This window comes from Crocodylus porosus, unplaced genomic scaffold, assembly GCF_001723895.1.
Source record: "Crocodylus porosus isolate Cpor-Errol unplaced genomic scaffold, CroPor_comp1, whole genome shotgun sequence".
In the NCBI taxonomy this organism is placed as follows: Eukaryota; Metazoa; Chordata; order Crocodylia; family Crocodylidae; genus Crocodylus; species Crocodylus porosus.
This window is the reverse complement of record NW_017728931.1, coordinates 135,165,630-135,185,302: the sequence shown is the minus strand read 5'-3', so window position 1 is coordinate 135,185,302 and position 19,673 is coordinate 135,165,630. Positions and strand designations below refer to the sequence as shown.

At 43.6% G+C, this 19,673-nt stretch overlaps 1 protein-coding gene across 18 annotated transcripts in view; it reads left to right on the top strand.

Annotated features, from left to right (window-relative positions):
* Nucleotides 1-19,673, top strand: part of CELF2 (CUGBP, Elav-like family member 2) — a 777,369-nt gene that overhangs the window by 650,178 nt on the left and 107,518 nt on the right. For all 18 annotated transcript variants that reach the window (XM_019543718.1, XM_019543733.1, XM_019543721.1 and 15 more), the window contains one exon: nucleotides 5,779-5,861. In XM_019543718.1, the coding sequence (XP_019399263.1) occupies nucleotides 5,779-5,861 (83 nt within the window). The remainder of the gene's footprint in view (nucleotides 1-5,778; nucleotides 5,862-19,673) is intronic.

Below are 19,673 nucleotides of genomic sequence, written 5' to 3'. Positions count from 1 at the left end.
GACTCGATGATCTATTGAGGTCCCTTCCGACCCTAGCATCTATGAATCTATGAAAGTCACTGAGATCCTTATGAAAATCCCATTCTGCTGGTCTAATTCGAAATATCATGTCATATAGAAAACCCACCCAGTCCCTGCCACTATGTCCACAACCTGTGGAAATCACAGCCACAACTGTGTTGTGGATTCTGTAATTCTGTTTGTCTTGAATTGTTTCCATCTTATATTTTCCATATCCTGGAACTTCTAAACTATCATTTAAAAATACAGAAGATGCACCCACTGCACCATAAATCCATATATTCTGCTGCCTTTGTATTTCTTCTAACCTTGAAGAAATCAGCTTCCATCCTAGTTGTTTCCATCAACGTCTCAAAAGAAAGAGAATCTGCCATTGGCACTAATTGGTGCCCTTGGCAACCTGAACAGAGACTTGTGTATTGAATACATCATAGAGGATAAAGCACAACCTTTTTCACAGACACAGGGCTGCACGGCTCTTTCTGATACCAAATTCTCAAATTAGGGGCCATATTTTTGGAGGCTGAGGGGTTGATATAAAGCATTTTAAAGCCTATGTCTGGACACTTAGTCCATCAAAGTTTATCTCCCATTTACAAGGTATTTTATCGTTTGCTGTCATGCTCTCCCTTCTATGACTTTTCTCCAGTACATTCAGACAGCATTGTTACTATTCCTGATGCCATACAGGGTTAGCTAGCTAGATGCATATGATCCATCTAATATCTTGTCTTTGTATGAAGACAGCAGGGCATCTGTTACAGCTGTAACAAGTGGGCATCCCAGGGCCAGTCTCAGACGTAGGTCTTCCCACTTGTCTTCCTACCCACCCATCTTACCTGCCACGCCTTGATGTTAATAATTACTGGATGTTAATCAGGCAGGAGGCTGCCCTTTACCTGCCCTGGTGACAAGGGCCTATGTACATGACTCCAACCCTTCCTTATCATATCCCATGCCTTATCATGCCCCATGCCTTGCAGATGTTTTGTGGCCTAACACCCAACCCAAGCCTACTCAGCCTAGTGCCTGGCCTCCAGCTGGTCTAGCCTGACACCCGCCTGATAGCTTAGCGGGGGCTCACCAGACCTCCCTGCTTCAGCGGGACATCACCCGACCTCCAGCTCAGCACGGCCTGACACCCAGCGTTCAGTCTGGTGGCACACACCTAGCCTTCAAATGCTCCACGCCCCATCCTCAGGCTCCAAGCCCTGTCCTCATGCTGCAGGCCCCAATCCTGGGCTTCAAGTGACTCTCTGGGCCCCAGGCCCCTCACATCAGGCTCCAAGCCCCTCTCTATGGGACTAGGGCTCCAAGCCCCATCCCCCCTGGAACCTACCTCCTGGTTCGCTTCCCCTGCAATGACCAGCTACCCACCAGGGATGTTGGGGCTGGGGTTGTCAGGTGCCCCCACCTGTCTTTCACAGCATTTCTGGGGGGCTGTCCTGCCATGGATAGTCACATCAGACTGCCCTTCCCCAGCAGGGTGCAGTTTCCAGTCATGCCCAGGACCAGGAGCCTCCTGCCGTCCCCATTAGTTTCTCCCTTACCTCCAAGACACTGTGAGCAGCAGCTCCAGCCAGGTGGTGTTCTCTGGCTGGCTGGCAGCCACCTGCTGCTTTGTTGTTCAGGGCCAAGCCCTTATGTAACAGCTGGGCCCTGTTTCCCAATCAGGCAGCATTGCCTGATTGGGATAACAGCCAGCTGCAGGCATCCTGCTTGCTGCCCACACCCCTGAGAGTAACAGAGCACTCTGTGCTCTGTTACAACAGCCATTGCACCAACATGGTGGAGAACCTGGTTTGGAGGGGGAGGTGAGAGGGTAGTATTAACATTGTATAGTTTCTTTACAATCAAAAGATAGTCAAAAATGAATTTACAATAGAGTTAAATTAAGCTAAATTTCTAGCAGAGCTCTTCTTTCCATCACAAGTGCCAGGCTCCAGAATGGACCTACTTTGTCATCTGTTCTGAGCCAAAAGATTTCTGTTTTGGTTTCCATTGGTTTTAAAGGCCAAGTTGCAGCTGATTGGTTGTAATAAGACCAAGAAGACCCATATCAGTATGTTTTACTATGGGTTTTTTTCCTAGTGATACCACTGATTTCTCTTCATCTTCCAAAGGTAGCATGAATTGCTTTGGAATAATAATAGAAGGAAAATGCATCCCTGGCATCCTATTAGACAGCTGTCAGTTTTAGGTCAATAAAATACTCCGTTTGTATATAGGGTTTGCTCCTTCCCATATTTCTGCAGAAGAGAATCTAAGATGACTTCTGCATTTTGTCCTATCCATGTAATGTCAAGACAAAGTAATTTTATGCACAAATGCGCACCTTTAGGTCTAGATCTGCTCTTTCAAATCACATAGGTTTATGTAACTTAGAACCATATAACCATATGTACCTTGGAACTATGATCCTAGCAGTAAATGCTTCTTGGAAATCCTGTAGTCTTTTGTGTAAAATTTTCTTTAGGAGATGGAAGATGTTTGTTATTCCTTTATTTCTATCCCCAGTATTCTTGGAAGACCTATCGAAAACCAAACACCAATGACTGTCACATAGTTTACAATAAGTCAAGGAGGTTTAAATAAATTTCAGTAAATGAAGCAAGCTCATCTTTGGATGTTTTTAGATCCACAAGTTATGAGATTAGAAAGGGCCATTCTGACAATGGAGACTAACTACCTGCCTAATATTTGCGTGTTGTTCCGTGTGCTGCTTCATTCTCCCGTTCGTTCTTCACACTCTTTTCCCCTTTAGATGCCATTTCTAAACACTCTTTGCTGGAATTACCATAAGTAGCTGATTCAGGATATTATCAATTCATCCTCTCTCACTCTGCACAGCTTTCTGATTCAGGTTCCTTGAAACAGTACCAAACTGACAGATCTTACGCTTTTTGCCTATTGAGTTACACTCCAATATTAACTTCCCATCTAGGTGGACTTGAAGCTGCCCCTGCCCTTCCCTCCCACCCCCATTTAGCCATGTGTGGAAAAAACAAAGCAGTCACAAAGTGATCACAAATGGCACATTCCCACAGGCCAATAGTGGAAGAAGCTGTGAATAAAAGTGCAATATTAAATTAATTAGCAACATAAAGAAAACCAGGTGCCATATTTCCACCTTGTATTAGTTACCAATTGCATGTAGTCTAGCATTTATTTTTCAGTTTTGGTTCTGGAGTAATAATTTTGAAATCACAAAGCCTGCCATCAGACTGGAAGATTTTTAAGCTCCTGTAATATCATGAGCCTCAAAAACCAGACCCTGACTGATTTAGAAATTCCTACTGAATGACCATTAGTTGACTGAAATAATTGCCGGTTTTGTAAATACTTAAATTTTAAGGGACTTGGTTAGCACCTGTTTATGAAAGATGTTTTTCCCAACAGTGTTTAGTCTACATTGCTTGCTTCTCAGCGCGTTATACTGCCTTTAAGTGCACTTCTGTGTTAGAGGACAAAGTCCTTGTAGTCCGTCTAGGAATACAAGATTACCTTTACTTTGTTATAAAGGTAACGTTCATTGTTGGCCCAACTGAAAGCCTCAGGGAGTGCTCAGGGCATAATGTGCTGTTTAACCAAGCAAGACGGTGGCAGGAGGGAGAATTTTGAGAATTTAAACCTTTCTTCCGGACTGAGATGCCAGCCCTCGCCACTCTCCAAACTAAGATTATTTGCTGGCTCTTCTCTCTCCGGCATCCTGTTTACCGCTGTAAGTGGAAACTAGAAGACCTGTTATAACATATAACATCATATAACATCATTTTAGTAAGCAGGGGTTGAATGGAGTTGATATCTTTGTGCCCATTTGCCACCCAGAAGGCAGATCATCTTTCCTCTGCCACACCTTGCCTTACATTCATCAATTCTGGGAACAAAAAGGCTGCTATAGATGTTCATGACTCTGGACATTTTTTCTGTTTTCTGTGCATTTTTGGAGAGCCTCTGAACTTCCTGGAAATCCATGTTTGTAGCTGCACCATGAGGATTGTTTTCTGAATCCATAGGAAAATATGTATGGGTAAAATATCGAGTAAAGCAAAATTTTGATCTATATGAAATAATCCTTTTTGCTTCTGTGTGTAGTGCCTTTGAACTGAAAGCTCCTCTGTGCATCCCTCTGAAATAGGTCAGTGTATTTATTCCAGTATTGCTGGAATGCTGAGGCACAATGTTCACAAGACTGGCTCCGGGCCCGCACGTAATACATATGCAACCTGATTTCAAGGATGAGAGTTCGTGTTTTGTCTGTTGAAGTCTGTCTGTATCATTACCAAAGATGTGATTGCAACCCGGGTACCTAAGTAGCTTTAATCTAGATAGCACATAAAAATAAATGTTCTGGGTCATAAACATCAGCTTTGAAAACCTACCAAGATCTTCAAATTAATAGTTAGTTTGCTAGCTTATACTTAAGTTTACCACTGTCCCATGTTTGCTTCTGTGGGGTGCAGACAGAAGTTATATTTTTTGTGCAACTGGCCCCCTGAAGTCAATCTACAGCTGTGCCGTGGCACATGCACAACTGCAGAACGCTTTTGAAGCTGATCATGCAAAAAATGAACCCTCCTCAAATGAGCTATCAAATGAAGGTGCTCTGCTTTAGAGCACCTTAGGGAACTTGTGATCCCTCGGGTTAATTTGCTGCATGATTGGGGCTGCATTAGCCCAGTCACATCCCTGGAGCTGTCAGCAGGAAGGGAGGACAGAGGCAGGAGAGGAAAGCAAGCAGCAGTGAGCTGCCATCTGGGGTTTGCCCGACCTAAGCTGGAGTGGGGGCAGGTGGATCACAGCCTTTCCATTTTGCGGCCTCCCCCTACCTCACTCCCCAACCAGATGGCAGGGCTGGAGAGAGAGGTGGCTCTCAGCTGGATGCTCACCTGCTGGCAGGCTTGATTCCCCCACCCCTCCCACCACCCCAGCAGGACAACATCTGTTGGGGCAGGGTGATGCTGTAACTCATAGCACTTTCTGTAAAGCACCATGAGTTAAAGCGGGGGCCTGCACATCTGTCAGAGCCCATGGTTACCTCTGTTAGCCATTACCTACCTACAATTATACCTTCAGCTTCAATGGAGACATAGCCCAAGAGGTATACATTAAAATTGGTAGTCTAGAGGAAAATATAGAAGAACTAGTGAGGACTAGGCATGTGTGCAGCTAGCAAACAACTGATCAGCACCCTCATCCAGCAGCTGTCTCCTGTATCTCTTCAGTATGGACCTCTCCTGCAGGCTAAATTACTTCTCATTAATGAGACACTCCTGATCATGGTGCTCCCAGCTCTGCACAATTTACCAGAAAGCCTTGTTTACCACAAAGCATCAGCACATATGTATGTATTCCTTTAAGTGAGGGCTTCCTTTTAATCCAGTTTTCCATCTGGGCTGCAATGGCAAATCTTTACCACTCTGAGCTTTCAAGCTGCTTTATAATCGCACTTTAATGGGTCCTTGAGGAAAATTTAACTTTGTTTACACTTTGGAGTTGACTGAATTTTGGTTAAGTTAATCGCAAAGTGGTTACAGCCTGCTGAAGAGGTAGGTGTGCTATGGATACAACGCATGTGGGTGATATATTTTTTATTTTAAACAATAAAAGATTCTTTTTATTCTTGTCAGTCATGCAGGCTCATTATAATTCGCATTTTCAGCCTTCATAATACAATTGTTCAATCATTTTTTTTCCTATTGTGCTCTTGCAAACCATTCTGGTTAATTTCTGAAAGCTTTTCATTTCTCTCTCTAGGTTGTTGTTTCGTAACATTTTATACAAGAAAAGCTGCACTTGAGGCACAGAATGCACTGCACAATATTAAAACTTTACCTGGGGTGAGTACATTTACTTTTTGATCCTAATCACTTTATTGCTGGAAAATAGCCCCTTAGCTGAAGATGCTAGTTATAGGCTCTTAGTGCCCCAAATGACTTTGATCTTTTCAAGAGAAGGTTCTTGACCTGATGGTTCACATACAGTAACTATGCCAACTGGCTGGTCCAGTAGCAATGGCATTAGCTCTGAAGAAAGCTGCTTTTCTATAGAATGTCTCCTAGCTGGAAATAATAGTGGATTCTACTGTTAGCAGCAGCTGCTGGAGTGTAAAGGGAGCTAACATTTAAAGAAAAGAAAAGTAAGGACAAGAAAAGAAAAAGGAAAGTAAAACTTTACCCACCAGGGGTTCTTTTTCAAACAGGGTGTGGTTAAAAACATGTACTCAGCACAGGTGCAGTGTAACTTTCACAATGGTTTCGAAACCATTGACTGCCAATTACTCTGAATGTCACGCATTGACGTACAGCAGACAATTAGTAGAGTACGGTGGTATTCAAAATGCCATCCCGTTTCATTTTGGTGTTCTTAGCAATCCATTCCCACTGATACTTCACACTGGTAGTGACAATAGATGGGCTTATATTATTGGGCGACTTAAACCATCTGTGAAATTCTGTCCTCTTTAAATTCTAATTACAGGTGTAGAAAGCACTGCATTTCAAGGTTGATAAGGAAGTTGTTAAGTGATCAGTTGATCTAATATTTAAAATCAGTCTGCAGGACCCAAATGATGATGTTGTTGGTGTTGTTGTTCTGATATGACAAATGCTTGATGACTTGGAGGGTGATGGTCTAAACAGAAAGTGAAAACAAAGGGCACCGAAAATATATGGCACTTTGTGAGTAGAGCAAATGGCAAAATTCCTCTATAGTTCCCATGTGCTACATGTGAATCCAACCCTATGACTTTGAAAAAACTACCGTAATCTATTCACATATCCTGTTTACCTTTCCCAAAAAATCATCCCTTTGAAATCAGGGTGTATTTCTTAAGCAGGGAAGATATTATCTGCCCTGGAATTAATGCATCGGGATGCTATAATATGGCTGCCTTGAGTTGTCCTTCTCTCCTGCCCAGGGGAGAGGAAAGGAAACCCTTTAGGAGTCATGGAGGAAAGGAGACCCTTTAGGGTCATGGTTAATTGTAGTCCTATCACAGCCACTGCCTAATTGGCAATAGCTTTTGACTGAGCAGCCAAAAGCTGCTGCCATATCGGCAGTGGTTGTGAGAGGGTTAAAACTGTAGGGCTGAAATTGCAGCTAGAGGTTGTGATGCTAATGAATTGACTCTGCCCCTCCTGGATAGGCTGACATTCAGCCATGGTGATCCCATGCTGTGGCAGTTAAGGTCCTAGGAAAAAAACTTCTTCATCCTGCCGTACCAAAACAAGGTATATGTCTTATTTTGGGGTATGTGGTATAGAAAAACTATGGTAATATCTGTCTGCTCCACCCTACACAGTTTACGGTAGAATTAATTCATAACATATTATGGAACTATATAATTACAAAGATCAATGTCTGAGAGTTGCCCATAAATCCTACCCATTCACAGGAGTAGCATGAAAATGCTTGAGAACGCAGTCTCTAGAAAGTCCTCCAGAATCTATCTCCGGTAGATCATAGTACATATTATACTAAAGCAGTGATTTAATTAAACAGTTCACTTGAAACAGAGAAGGCTCACTCTGTCTGGATCTGCAATTTGTGCTTTGGAAACGTTGGATTCCACATCTCTTCAGTTGAAGTTTCATTATAACACATGCCATTAACATCAGTAACTTTGGATCAGGCTCTAGAAGCAGTTTCTGTTGAATGGAGGGAGGAAACTAGCATATAGGCCCCAGTGCAGAAGCTACCACTACTCTTTTGGCAGAAATGGAAATCACCTTCCACTGCCATTGTGTGTCAGACTAGATTTACATCAGGGTGAATATGGGCCAGTGTCAGTATGACAGTCGGCCTCAGGCTGCTTTGCTGTAACACTAGATTTAGTCTAGTAGGACCTTTGTACACGCCACATTTTTTGCCCCCTCATGCGCTGCAACTGAATGTCTGTTTGCACAAGTGGGATTTCTAGATGCTTTAAAAGTCTTTCTTGTACATTAAAGTAAAACTTCTTGGATGTAATTTAGATTGACTTGCCAGGAATTAAAGCATCGCGTCCATGGATTCATTGGGCGACACTCCAAAGCTTACTTAGTTCAAAAGCCTAGTGCGTGCAAACACTGACGTGACACTCCAAAATAAACAAGTTTAAATTGTATAAACCTTTTTAATTTAATGAGGATTATAACCCGTGGGGTGTACAGGCTCCCATAAAGCCTTCTTCTTCGACCCCCAAAGTCTCTCATTTTCAATCACTTGAAATCTGTTTGCACTTTTTGGGGGTTATCCCTGAAATAAGAGTCAGGTCCACAAACCTAAGTGGGAAAGCCAAGGATGATCCGTATGGATTCTGGTTCATTAGAAGTCCAGAGCAGCTGTCTCCATATGTGAGGCTTGATTTACGGTTGCATGTTGTATGTGCCACCATCCTTTCTAATTTAGGCTGGTAGCAGGCTTTGCACACAGTAGGTAGATTGAGTGGTAAACTTCATCCTTAACAGAGAGATGAAAATATTGACCTCGTTCTTATTTCTTTGCATTTCTGCCTTTTAGTGGACGTGAGGAAAATAGGACCAAGCATAAATGATTAATGCAGATTCTTGGAAGAAAATATTGCAGGGTGCCTTGCTGTTTGATTACAAGCCTTGGAATTAGTCAACATTTCCATAATTCTAAACCAATATACACCTGTTTTCCCACTGTGATGTGAAGGCACAACTTAATTTAACAGAAACCCTGCTGTGCTAAATCTCTCATTAAATACCAAACTAGTTCTGTAATTTAAAGTTGCAGCACCACTATTTTGACTGAATTGCCTCTGTATTATGAAATTAATAAGAACTTAATGATGCACTTTGCTTATATTCCCCCAAATTTTTTAAGAGCAAAATAAAAATAAACTAAAGTAAAGATGAAGATAGAACTGGCACCAGCAAGGTTCTCACGGTTTTTTCTGGTTTTAATTATTTTCACAAGGATAAAATACATTAAAAATGCTATTATTATTTTTTTTTAATCATGTCACAAACTTTCAGCCAGAGCCAGGATCAAATAACTTCTTTCTCCTTATAATGAATATGATGTTTCCTTGTGATATAATGGGGCTTTTCGCATCCCAGTGTAGATGTGTTTTCAGATAGTTAGGTACCATCTGCAGATTAGCATCTTTTCTTGACAGAGAACAAAAAAGCAGCATTTGAAGAATACAAGCTGGAGCTGATATACCGTGCATATCAGCAAAATGGATAAACCCCTCTGTTGCTTATTCTGTCTTGATGTCATCATTATTAGGAGTAGTTTTTACGTCTTGTAAACAAGTTTCTGCATGCATTACAGTTTCCAATATAACAATCAGACTACTCTAGTTCATAGAGGTAGGTAGTGATGCAGTCTGGATGCAGCTGATAAAATTCAAATTACCTTCAATTTCTTTAAGCATGAAAGTGATGTTGTTTAAAATATAAGTTATAAGACCTGATTTCAGTCTAAAAGGAACAGTTACGTTCTTACAAATATACTTCTTTTGAGTGACATAGGAATAAAGCTTTGATCTATCCCTGGTCATATTGCATAAAAGCTGACTATTGTATGGGGTAGGCAGGAGAGAGGAGAGAGACCAGGGGCTTGCTCCATGACCTGGATAAATTAATGTAATAAATTTTTCCTCTCTAAACCTACCCAGCATTTTAAATCCATCATAGCACTCTCGGTTCCTTCTTGCCCTGAATTTGTGCCCAGTGAATATGTATATTATTAAAAAGATGCTGTATTCGTCCTCAGAGATGGTCACAAGGTTGTATTAGGTTTCCCAGTCCTGCAACCTCATTTACAGCAATGAGAGGGGGTTTTTAAGAATCAGGCTTCTCATTTAAGACCTGAGCCTCCACTCCTTGCAAAGGCAAAGCTGCCATATAGTTCAGTAGGGCATCCTGTGAAGGGTACTAATAGGTTGATGAGTTTTACTTTATAGGATCAATCTTTCCATCTGTGAAGTCTGGTTCTTGGGCCTAATTTTAACATATCTAATTCTGTGGACATGTACAGAATCATTGTGAAATGAAGGATCTGCTTGCCTCCCTTTACCGGATACAGACGACCATTTGGAACATCCCCTGCAATTCTTGCAAGAGGATGTGATGATCATTTTTTACTCATATATTTATGGTTATTTATCTATAGACCAGTTACCACAAAAAAACCTGAATTAATGTTCTTCACTGAATGTAATTTTCAGTATCCTTGTCTCCTTGACAGTATAATGCCTTGTGTGTAGGTGTGAGTCTTTTGGAGGGAAACTCTGGAGCAGTCTTACTAGGGCATTTGCTGTATGAATCAATTTAATTAAGAGTTCAATAACAGAGAAATGCCGTTTTGAAAAAGCTCTTAAAATTTTAACAGCAAGGAGGAGTCTACAGACTCTAAATGTCTTGTAAAATATTAATGGACTTTTTCTGCCAGATGTTGTCTGGGAGAAGGTTTTTCCTTTTTTTAAGAATCACTACTGGTTTTATTAAATGTGCTTATGTAATATAGAAGCATAATTGCCTTAGAGAGAACTTTTTGTTCAAAATATTCTGTTTTAACTTTTAATAAGCCACAAGATTTCCATAACAGGCTATGGAATACGTGCAAATACAGTTTCAAAGGCAAGGTACCTCTTTTAGAATGCAGTTTGTTATAGACTAGAGTGGGTTCACCATCACTGCAAGTTCACTGTAATTTGCAGATTGTCAATACATTTTAGGATTTCCGCCTTTGCTCCCCGTAGCAGAGTTTTCAATCCCTGTCATGTTCGAAGGCCTCCAGGTCTATGGGCTAATGATGCACCAGTTCAAATTAGTGGTACAGCTCCCACAGATCTTTGCAAAAGTAGGATCTTGCCTCCTGCGTTTTGATCCAGTTTATAAAAGGACAGGATTATAGTCAGACAAAATGGATTGCTAGCCAAGCCAAAGAAATGAATAGATATGGTTGGAAAGAGAACATGTGACAGCCTGTTAAACTTACCTGTAATGTTAAAGTAACCATTCAATCTGATTGCAATAATAGCCCTGAATATAGAGCATTAGGACACCTATACACATGATGGACCTCTGCTCCAACGCGTACTAATTGGCATGCGTCAGAGCAGACTCGATTAATCAAGTCTGCTGGAGCATGCTAATGAGCGCTCTCCAGCAGCCACTGTGTCGCATGTATTCAGCGTCCCTGTATTTCAAAATAGCGGCAGGGCCATTTTAACTAAAGCTTATCAAACAATTTTAGTTAAAGCGCCCCCACCACTACCATTTTGAAGCCTGAGATGCTGAATTTACATGACGCTGTGGGTGCTTTAATTAAAGCAACTGTCAGAGTCATTCTAATCATAGGCAACTCATAGGAGGGACATGGGGGGTGGGGGGACACATGCCCCCTGAGATTGGCCACCGCCACTGCCGGCTTCTGCAGGCAGTCACCACTCACCACCCATCCACCTTTGCTGCTGATGCTGCCACCAGTGTCTGTGGGCAGTTGCTGCTCACCGCTCCCGGCATCTGCAGGCAGTCACTGCTCTCCACCCCCCGATGCCAATGCCAACATCTATGGGTGGTCACCGTTTGCCACTTCCCCCCACCACCGACACCGCTGCCAGCGTCTGTGGGCAATCCCCACTTGCCACTTGCTGCTGACACTGATGCCTATAAAAGGTGTCCCCCCCCCAGTCTCGGGAGGCACGAGTCATTCATGGTTCTAATTAAAGCACCTCCCACCCTGACCCCAGACTACATGTATAGTGACTTGGAAATTACGTACCAGAAATTTTTTGACAAATTTGAAGAAATTTGAGGGAAAAGGAATTAAAGCAATTAAAGGACTGCCACGAATGAAAATTACTGAAGTAATACCTATCTAGCATGGTCAAGTGCTACCTAACAACAATCTTAAAGGTCTATAACTCCGTAAAGGGTTAAATCAACCTTAAAAGGGAAGCAGGGCCTTCCAGAGGTCTCTCCTCCCTTTCATAATTGACATTGTTTGAGGCAAGGCTAGGTTTTCTTGTGCTGCATAGAGCAGGCCACCACCATTACAATCATCACTGTCGAAACTTTTCAAAACACCAGAGTAACTTATGGACCCAAACAAATCTGTACAAAAAACTGACTTGAAACTGATTTTAGCCATGTAGCAAATCTGAAAAATAAATAAATAAAATAAAAAATAGACTCACGTGGAATTGAACAAAAACGTTTTTTGTGCTTCGGGTGCAATAAACCTGAATATGTTATGTTGGAGCATGTTTTTCAAATAAAAGCAAAAAGCTAGATTCACAAAGCAGAGGAGATCATCTGTTGTCTCCCATACCTACATCTCAGTATTTAGGGAATTAATCTGAAATAAAGGAGAGTTGGTTTCAGTTCCCCTCTCTGCCTGATTTACTGCCTGCATTTGAATTCGGGTAGTCACTCTAACTTTCCAGAGAGTGCCCTAATACCTGTATGATACACTCTCCTGGGTCTCGTCTCTCCTGGTAAAGCTGTTCTAATCTGCATAGAATATTTGAATATTCACTGATTTAGATACTGTTTGGAACTACTTTTCCAGAAGAGACTGAGTATGATCCAGGGACGAAAGACCCGGGTTTAAGCCCCTGTTCCAAATCAAGCAGTGAGAGGATTTGAGCCTACGTCTCTCACATCCCTAATGCTTCCACAGTCCAGCCCTATGTCACTTAGGTGCATTTGTTAATTTTGCCTGATGACAACATTGGGATTCAGTTAAGTAGCAGAAAATTTTGGCTAACTGGAGAAAAAAATCCTAATATCAAGTTTCCTTTGTAAGCTGAGGACCTGTCATTTGAATTCTTCACAATAAGCTCTAAGTATTGCACTGTAACTTTTAATTTTGTATAGTTCTAGACAGGCTGTGGCCAAATTTCCTGAAAAGCTTAGCACTTTCTGAAGAGCTCGGGCATGCGATGAGCTTTCACACATTGCAGTGCTTTTCAGAAGGTGCTAACAACCACCCTCACAAAATCGGCACTATCAGGAGGTCTTTTGTGGAGCCCAAAATCACTAACCATATTAAAGATTTTGCCCAGAGCTTTTGCATATGGTAGATGTATGTATCGGAAATACAAGTTTGAGCCAAGTTATGAGGTCCTCACTGGGACTACCTGGAGCACTAACCTACACTAAGTCATGATACTTGGGCAAGGTGAATAGGGTGGTCATTTTCTTAAGCATGTATTCATCCTGCTGCTGGTATTAGCTGTTTTCTGTCATCCAGAACAGAAAGTACGGCATTTCAGTGAGCCTCAGTATTACGACACAAATGAGTAAAACTGTTTTGATAATGAACAAATAGTTCAGAGACTCGCTTTCCTAGTTGCCTGAATACTTCCAAACATAAGAAATTAGAAAGGCAAATCATAAATAAGGTCACAGACATTTGACAAAGGAAAATTGTTGGAAATAATGTCAGATGCCACTAGCCTTTCTTAACCAGAGCTTCCACAGACTAATATCTGGAAAACCTGTGGCAGCCAGTGTAATTGTTAGAGGCTCGGTGCCAACAGACATGAGTTACATTATGAATCAAAAGCTAAAGCCTCAAAGCATGTTTATAATAACCATATTTATATTGCATGTGCAATCTACTTCTGTCATTGTGACTAAGCTTGCCAGGCCACGTCTTTTTTTCCCCAAGAACTATGTTTGGTGTCTATAGCTGTGTTGCACGGCATTGTAGTATCTTCAAAGCTGATGAAATGTGGTCTGATTACTTGGGACTTCTTCAAGAGCAGTCCAGTAAGCTGCATGTACTAGCATTGGTGATTCAGGAAGCTGACATTCTTCCGTTTGAATCAGTAATGAGCTGCAGAGGTGCCATAATCTAGATGAGAAGTTAAACCTAGGTCATGCCCACTTTATTGTCATTCAGGATCTTATAACATTTGCTGGGGAAAAAAACCAAAACAGGGTAGTTTAATCCTGGGTCCAGTTTTTAAATTGTGGTTTTGATAACTACGAATCTGAGCTTAATTCTTTCCGTTAGTTCAGGACAATTTTTTTTCTTCACTTCTGCTCTTATTTTAGTGCACCACTACTAGTGCTAAGCAGTAAAGATGTGCAAAATGAGCCCTATTTCACTTGGATTCGGCCCGAATAAGGGACAGTGATTCGATTCATTGATTCAGATCACTGTCCCCGATTCGATCCAGCCGAATCCCAATCTGAAGATTCGATGCTGATTCAGAGAATCAGCAATTCGGCCATAGACGCAGCTTTTTCTACAAACCTTGAGGTACCAGGTGCAGCTCATGAATGCTGCGATGCTGGGGCACATGGAGCATCCCACAGGAGCATGGGGGGGCCCCTGTGTGCTCGGCAGTGAACCTGGAAGTGGACCGGAAGTACAACAAGGCTTGGGACAGCTTTGTGACATCAGTCTGAATTCATTAATGGGTAGCTTTCCTTTGACATTGCTTTGATATTTGGCTGCAGCTGGATAAAAATCAACTACAAAGGAAAATACATTCCACCAGAAGTACTTCAGGTCCACTTCCAAGTCTGCCGGGGAGTGCGCTGGGGGCCTCCCCCACACCTCCCAGCTCAGCGATCAGCCACAGGGGGACCTCAGGTGGCCCCCCAGACGCAGGGGACACCAGTCACCAAGCCAGAGGGACATGGGGGGGGGGCCCTGCATGCTCCCCAGTGTATCCAGATGTGGTCCACTTCCAGGTCTACTGCCAAGCGCCCTGGGGAGCCCCCTGCACTTCTGTGGGGTGCTCCATCTGCCCCAACATCGCAGCACTCAGGAGCCTCCTGGTACCTTGAGGTATGTAGAAAAAACATTTCAAGCTGTGTCTATGTCCTAATAGCTGAATCTTTCCGAATCTCTCCAGATCAATTCGGAGGGTTCCAGTTTGATTCGGAGAGATTCAAAGGCCCTCTGATTCGATTCAGATTTGGAGATTTGGCTACTGAATCAGGCTGAATCTCTGCTGAATCGAATCAGGGTCCGAAGCTTCGCACAGCCCTACTAAACAACAGCTGTAATCTACCCAGAGCATTTCTATATTTGTAAAGTTCAGTGGCTGGCAAGTGTTTCTTATGTAGTGCATGCAGTCTGTAAAGCACTTTGGGATTCTCTGGATAAAAGGAACTATCCATACTTATAATTCTGTGGAGCTGATTGTCTCAGCAGAGCCTGATCAAGCAAAACAGTTGACTTTGGCCTGCTATCTAGAAGAAGCCTGTATTGTGGGTTTCCACCCCAAAACGACAGCGAGTGAAATACTAGCACACTACTTCTGGATATTACAGATTTTAGGGCAATGAGAGGGAATGTAACGAGATTCTGTTACACGTCATTATTTTAATTATCGATCTACATTATCAGCTGGTCTTAGCTGATGTAGCTTTATGGAAAACAGCGCCGGTTGGAACAAGCTGAATATCTAGGCCAGCACAGTGTATTCTCAGTGTGAACAGTGCAATGTACTTTGGGAGTGAAAAGCAGTAGCATTTTTCATCTGAAAAAGCGACCTATGAGAATAGATTTAAATGGCAAGTCTGATGTTTGTCTTGTTTCAGAGCTGTACATCATTTTATATTCAGCTTGGCTGAGATCAGTAATGGCTTCACTTCAGGAATACAGGCTATGAGTATTTCCAGGAGGTGAAGAATTCACTGTTGAAAAACATGTCATCACAACTCCCTTTAATAATGAGAGTCTCGGACAATTAAAAAGGTGACCACCGCAACCAGAAAATTAGGGGCTAAACAGAGTCCTAGCAATGGTAAACAAAATGTAGTTTCCTTTGTGGGTGATTTTTATCCAGCTGCAGCCAAATATCAAAGCGATATCAAAGGAAAGCTACCCATTAATTAATTCAGACTGACTTCACAAAGCTGTCCCAAGCCTTTGCTGATATCTGATTCTGACAACTTCCTAATCTTCACAAGTTGTCATTAAGAGTGACATTAAAGCTGCCTGCAATCAATCCCAGCTCTCACCCCATTGTAACTCAGAGACACACTCTCTTTAATCATGGGGAAGGAGGGGGGAATAAGCAACTTTTCTTCTTTACAAGCCGAATTTACAATCTGTCAGGGCATCGTGCCAGCAGATCTACCTCTATTGTTTGTGGCAGGCACCCACCTCTTCCAGCTGGGGAAACTATAGGAACCTCTTGCGGTGAATGGAAATATGTTTCTTTAACAGCCAAGAGAAGCTTAAGGAGGGAAGGAATAATCCTTAGAAGTGGGTAATGTTCTTTAAACAGTATGAGTATAGCCTTATTATTGATTTAGAGATACAGAATGCAGGCTACCTGAGATACAAGAGACGTGGTTGGAAGAAGATAAGACGTTAATCACAAGAAAAGATTTGTCTTTAAACCATGACCCACAAAGACCGCACCTCTGCAAATGTGCATAAATGAAGCCAGTAATTCCACCTGTGGACATAAACAAAACGCTCGGCTGCTTCTTGCCATTACCTGAATCCCGCCGTGGGATTACAGCCTCGTGTAGAATTTCAAGGTACGCGACGCCTTTATATTTTCATTCAACTGTGAATGACCCAGCTGATTGAAAGTAGCTGGTGTTTGTGTTCTAGTCCATCACTCGAGCGGGTATCCACTAGACGGCGACTAATATTATTTTCCGGCCAGATCATGACAATGCCTTAGAGTAAAATGTACTAGCATATTATACAGAATTTCAAAGATTGCATTCAAAACAAAGAGGTTAAATGCCGTTCTGGGAAGGCAACCCAAGCACTGACAGCAGCATAGATGTAGTCGTTGTCTTTTCTCCGGAGCCACGTATTGCTACTGCATAAACACTAGCAGCAAATAGGAATTGTTTTTTATGGTGCGTAGAGGGGAGAATTCTAAGTTGCGGCTTATCCTAAAGGAAGGACCATTTAGATTGAATAACAGGAAAAGTGGTGTTTCTTCCACTGGAATAGCCTTCCAAGGGAAATGAATGGAAAGGTATTTAGGGTAGAAAGAGCTAGACAGTATACTGGAAGCAATAATCCTGTATTGGCTTGAAGACAGTCCAGAGACGAACTAAACAAATTGGCTCCTTTCTAATTTCTGGCATTGTTAAGAAGAGGAAGAAATTGGCAATCTTGTTTTAAATGCAGAGAATTCCCACTATGTGCCAACACAAAACGGTGTCCAGACGGTGGAATAAACTCTCTTCAGAGGTGGTGCAGTCACCTACCCTGGTGGTTTTCAAGAGGTGACTGTAACAGTCACCTCGCTGGGGTCACTTAACCCCAGTTGTCTTTCCTGCCTAGTGGAGGTGGCTGGACCTGATGATCTGCAAGGTCCCTTTCAGCCCCTAACATCTATGAATCTATGAGAATATATATATGGAGGACAGAGAAGATGTGGTAATAGCTACTCTAAATTGGCCAGGTATTAATTGCTTCCCATATGTTAAGATCTCCTTTCAGTACATGCTTCTGCTTAGTTTTTTTGCAAGGTTGCTCCGGTTCGTGTGACCAGACTCTCAGCGGGAATGGTGCAGGCACCTACCCTGGAGATCTTCAAAAGGAGACCGGAAGCGCACCTTGCTGGGGTTATTTGACCCCCAGCAGTCTTTCCTACCCAGAGCAGGGGGGCTGGACCCAGTGATCTCATGGGGTCTCTTCCAGCCCTAAACTTCTGTGAATCTGTGAATTATGCATGCTGCATGTATGGTCATATAAAGCCAACTCAGGTGGTACTGTGGCTGTTTTGCATAGCAGTACTACAGTGCATTACCATAGGGAGGGTTTACCTCAATTTAAATGTGCCATTTCAGTAGTTCTGGTGAGCTGTTGCAGGCTGGAGGTAGGGACGGGGTTGGGGAAAGTGCTGACCCAGGCATTTGATCCTATCCAGCCCTGGGCCTGTCCTCCCTGCACCCACTGCTGGGGGCACGAGAGGAAGTGGGTGGGCAGGCGGACAGGCTGGAGACTGCCCCAGGACCCCCGCTGGCAGGGCGCACTCAGCTGGGTGACTGGGATGGGGCTATGGGTTAGCAGGGAGCAGCTTCTGGGAGCTGGACAAGCAGGCGGAACCAGGGCAGGATCATGGGACGGTGACAGTACGGGGCTGGGGCTGGGGCCCAGGACAGAGCTGCAGTCCACTTCCTGCATGCCCCTATGACAGGTGGCAGTTTCATAGGCAGGGATGTGCAGGGAGCAGATCATGGCTCTGCCCCAGGTCTTGGCCCTGCATTATCACCACCCCACTATCCCAACCTCCACCCACCCACCCATACATCCCACTCCCAGATGCCATTCCCCACCCACCCATGGCACCATCCCATCTGCTCGACCAAGCACACCCTGCCTGTGGAGGTCCCAGGAAGGTCTCTATGGAGATCCCGCCCACCCTCTCCATCTAGCACCCCCAGCGGTAGGTGTGGGCAGACAGGTCACAGTGCCCAGGCAGTGGTGCTAGGTCTGGCAGCGCAATAGAGACACTGGCAGTGGCAGCAAGAAGGAGCCACTGCTGCTGGAAAGCCAATGCCAGCCACCACACTATTCCCACCCCACTGTGTGCCTGGGGGCAGCAGGACCATCTGCACACACCATGGCCTGGGCAGGATCCTGAGCTGGGGCTGGGTAGGGCTGAGGGACACACTGCAGGCTGATTAGGATCCCTTGGTAGGCTGTATCTGGCCCACGGGCAGCATTTTGCCCACCCTAACAAAAGGGCTCTTCTCTATTCCCTCCCACCCCAACCCATCTTGCCTCACTCTGCCAAAAGGGGGTATGACTAGATGCAAGTGAGGTAGTGAGGCAGCATGAAGTCAGGCAGAAGGCAAGAAAGATTTGCACCTTATAGATTAACTAGATCAGAGATGCATAGCATAAGCTTTCATAAGCAGCAGGGTTATGACATCAGATGCTGTGAAGGGACTACAAGAAGCAGACTGTAGAATACAAAGGTGGGGGGAAAGAAGGGGGGGATCACTGCCGAGAGAGAGAGGGGAAAAAAACAGTTAACACATTGGGGGTCATAGGGAGTTATAAAAGCTAATCCAGGTAATGAGACAAGAATCCATAGTCTTGTTTTAGACCATACAATCCAGTCTGTAGATGAGTTCTTGCTCCACAATTTCCAATTTAAATTCATTTTTTAAGTTTTGCTATCTAAGAACAGCCACTCTGAAGTCAGTGATGTAATGTCTAGAGAGGTTCAAGTGGTCTGCCTTGGGCTTGTCTGTCTTTCTGGGACTGATGTCAGGTTGGTGTTCATTGCCCCCATCTATGCAATACAGAGAGCAGAGGGGCACTGTTAGTAAGGGATGGCAGATGTGACATTGGTAGAAATGTATGTAAATGGACCTCGGATGTTATAATCTGTGTTATTTGGTCCAGCGATGACATAATCTGTGTTGATGAGGTGGGGGGGAAACTCCAGAGCTGCTCTGGCTGGGCTGCACAGGGATTGGGCTCAGACAGGGACAGCTGCAGCAGTGGCAGTCAGTCAGGTTTCCCCTCCCTGCATCTGCTCCCAAGCTGGTGGAGAATCTCTCTGGGACCAGGCAGGGAGGGGGAACCTACCTACTACCCCCACCACTACAGCTGCCAATGTCCTGGGATAAGCCCACAGAACTGGCTTTAGGGAAAATGGTGCCCTGGGTAAACCTGTATTTTGAGTCCATCCTGTCCCCACCCTGCCCCCCAGCATCCCTCCCTGCCCCTCTTCCAGC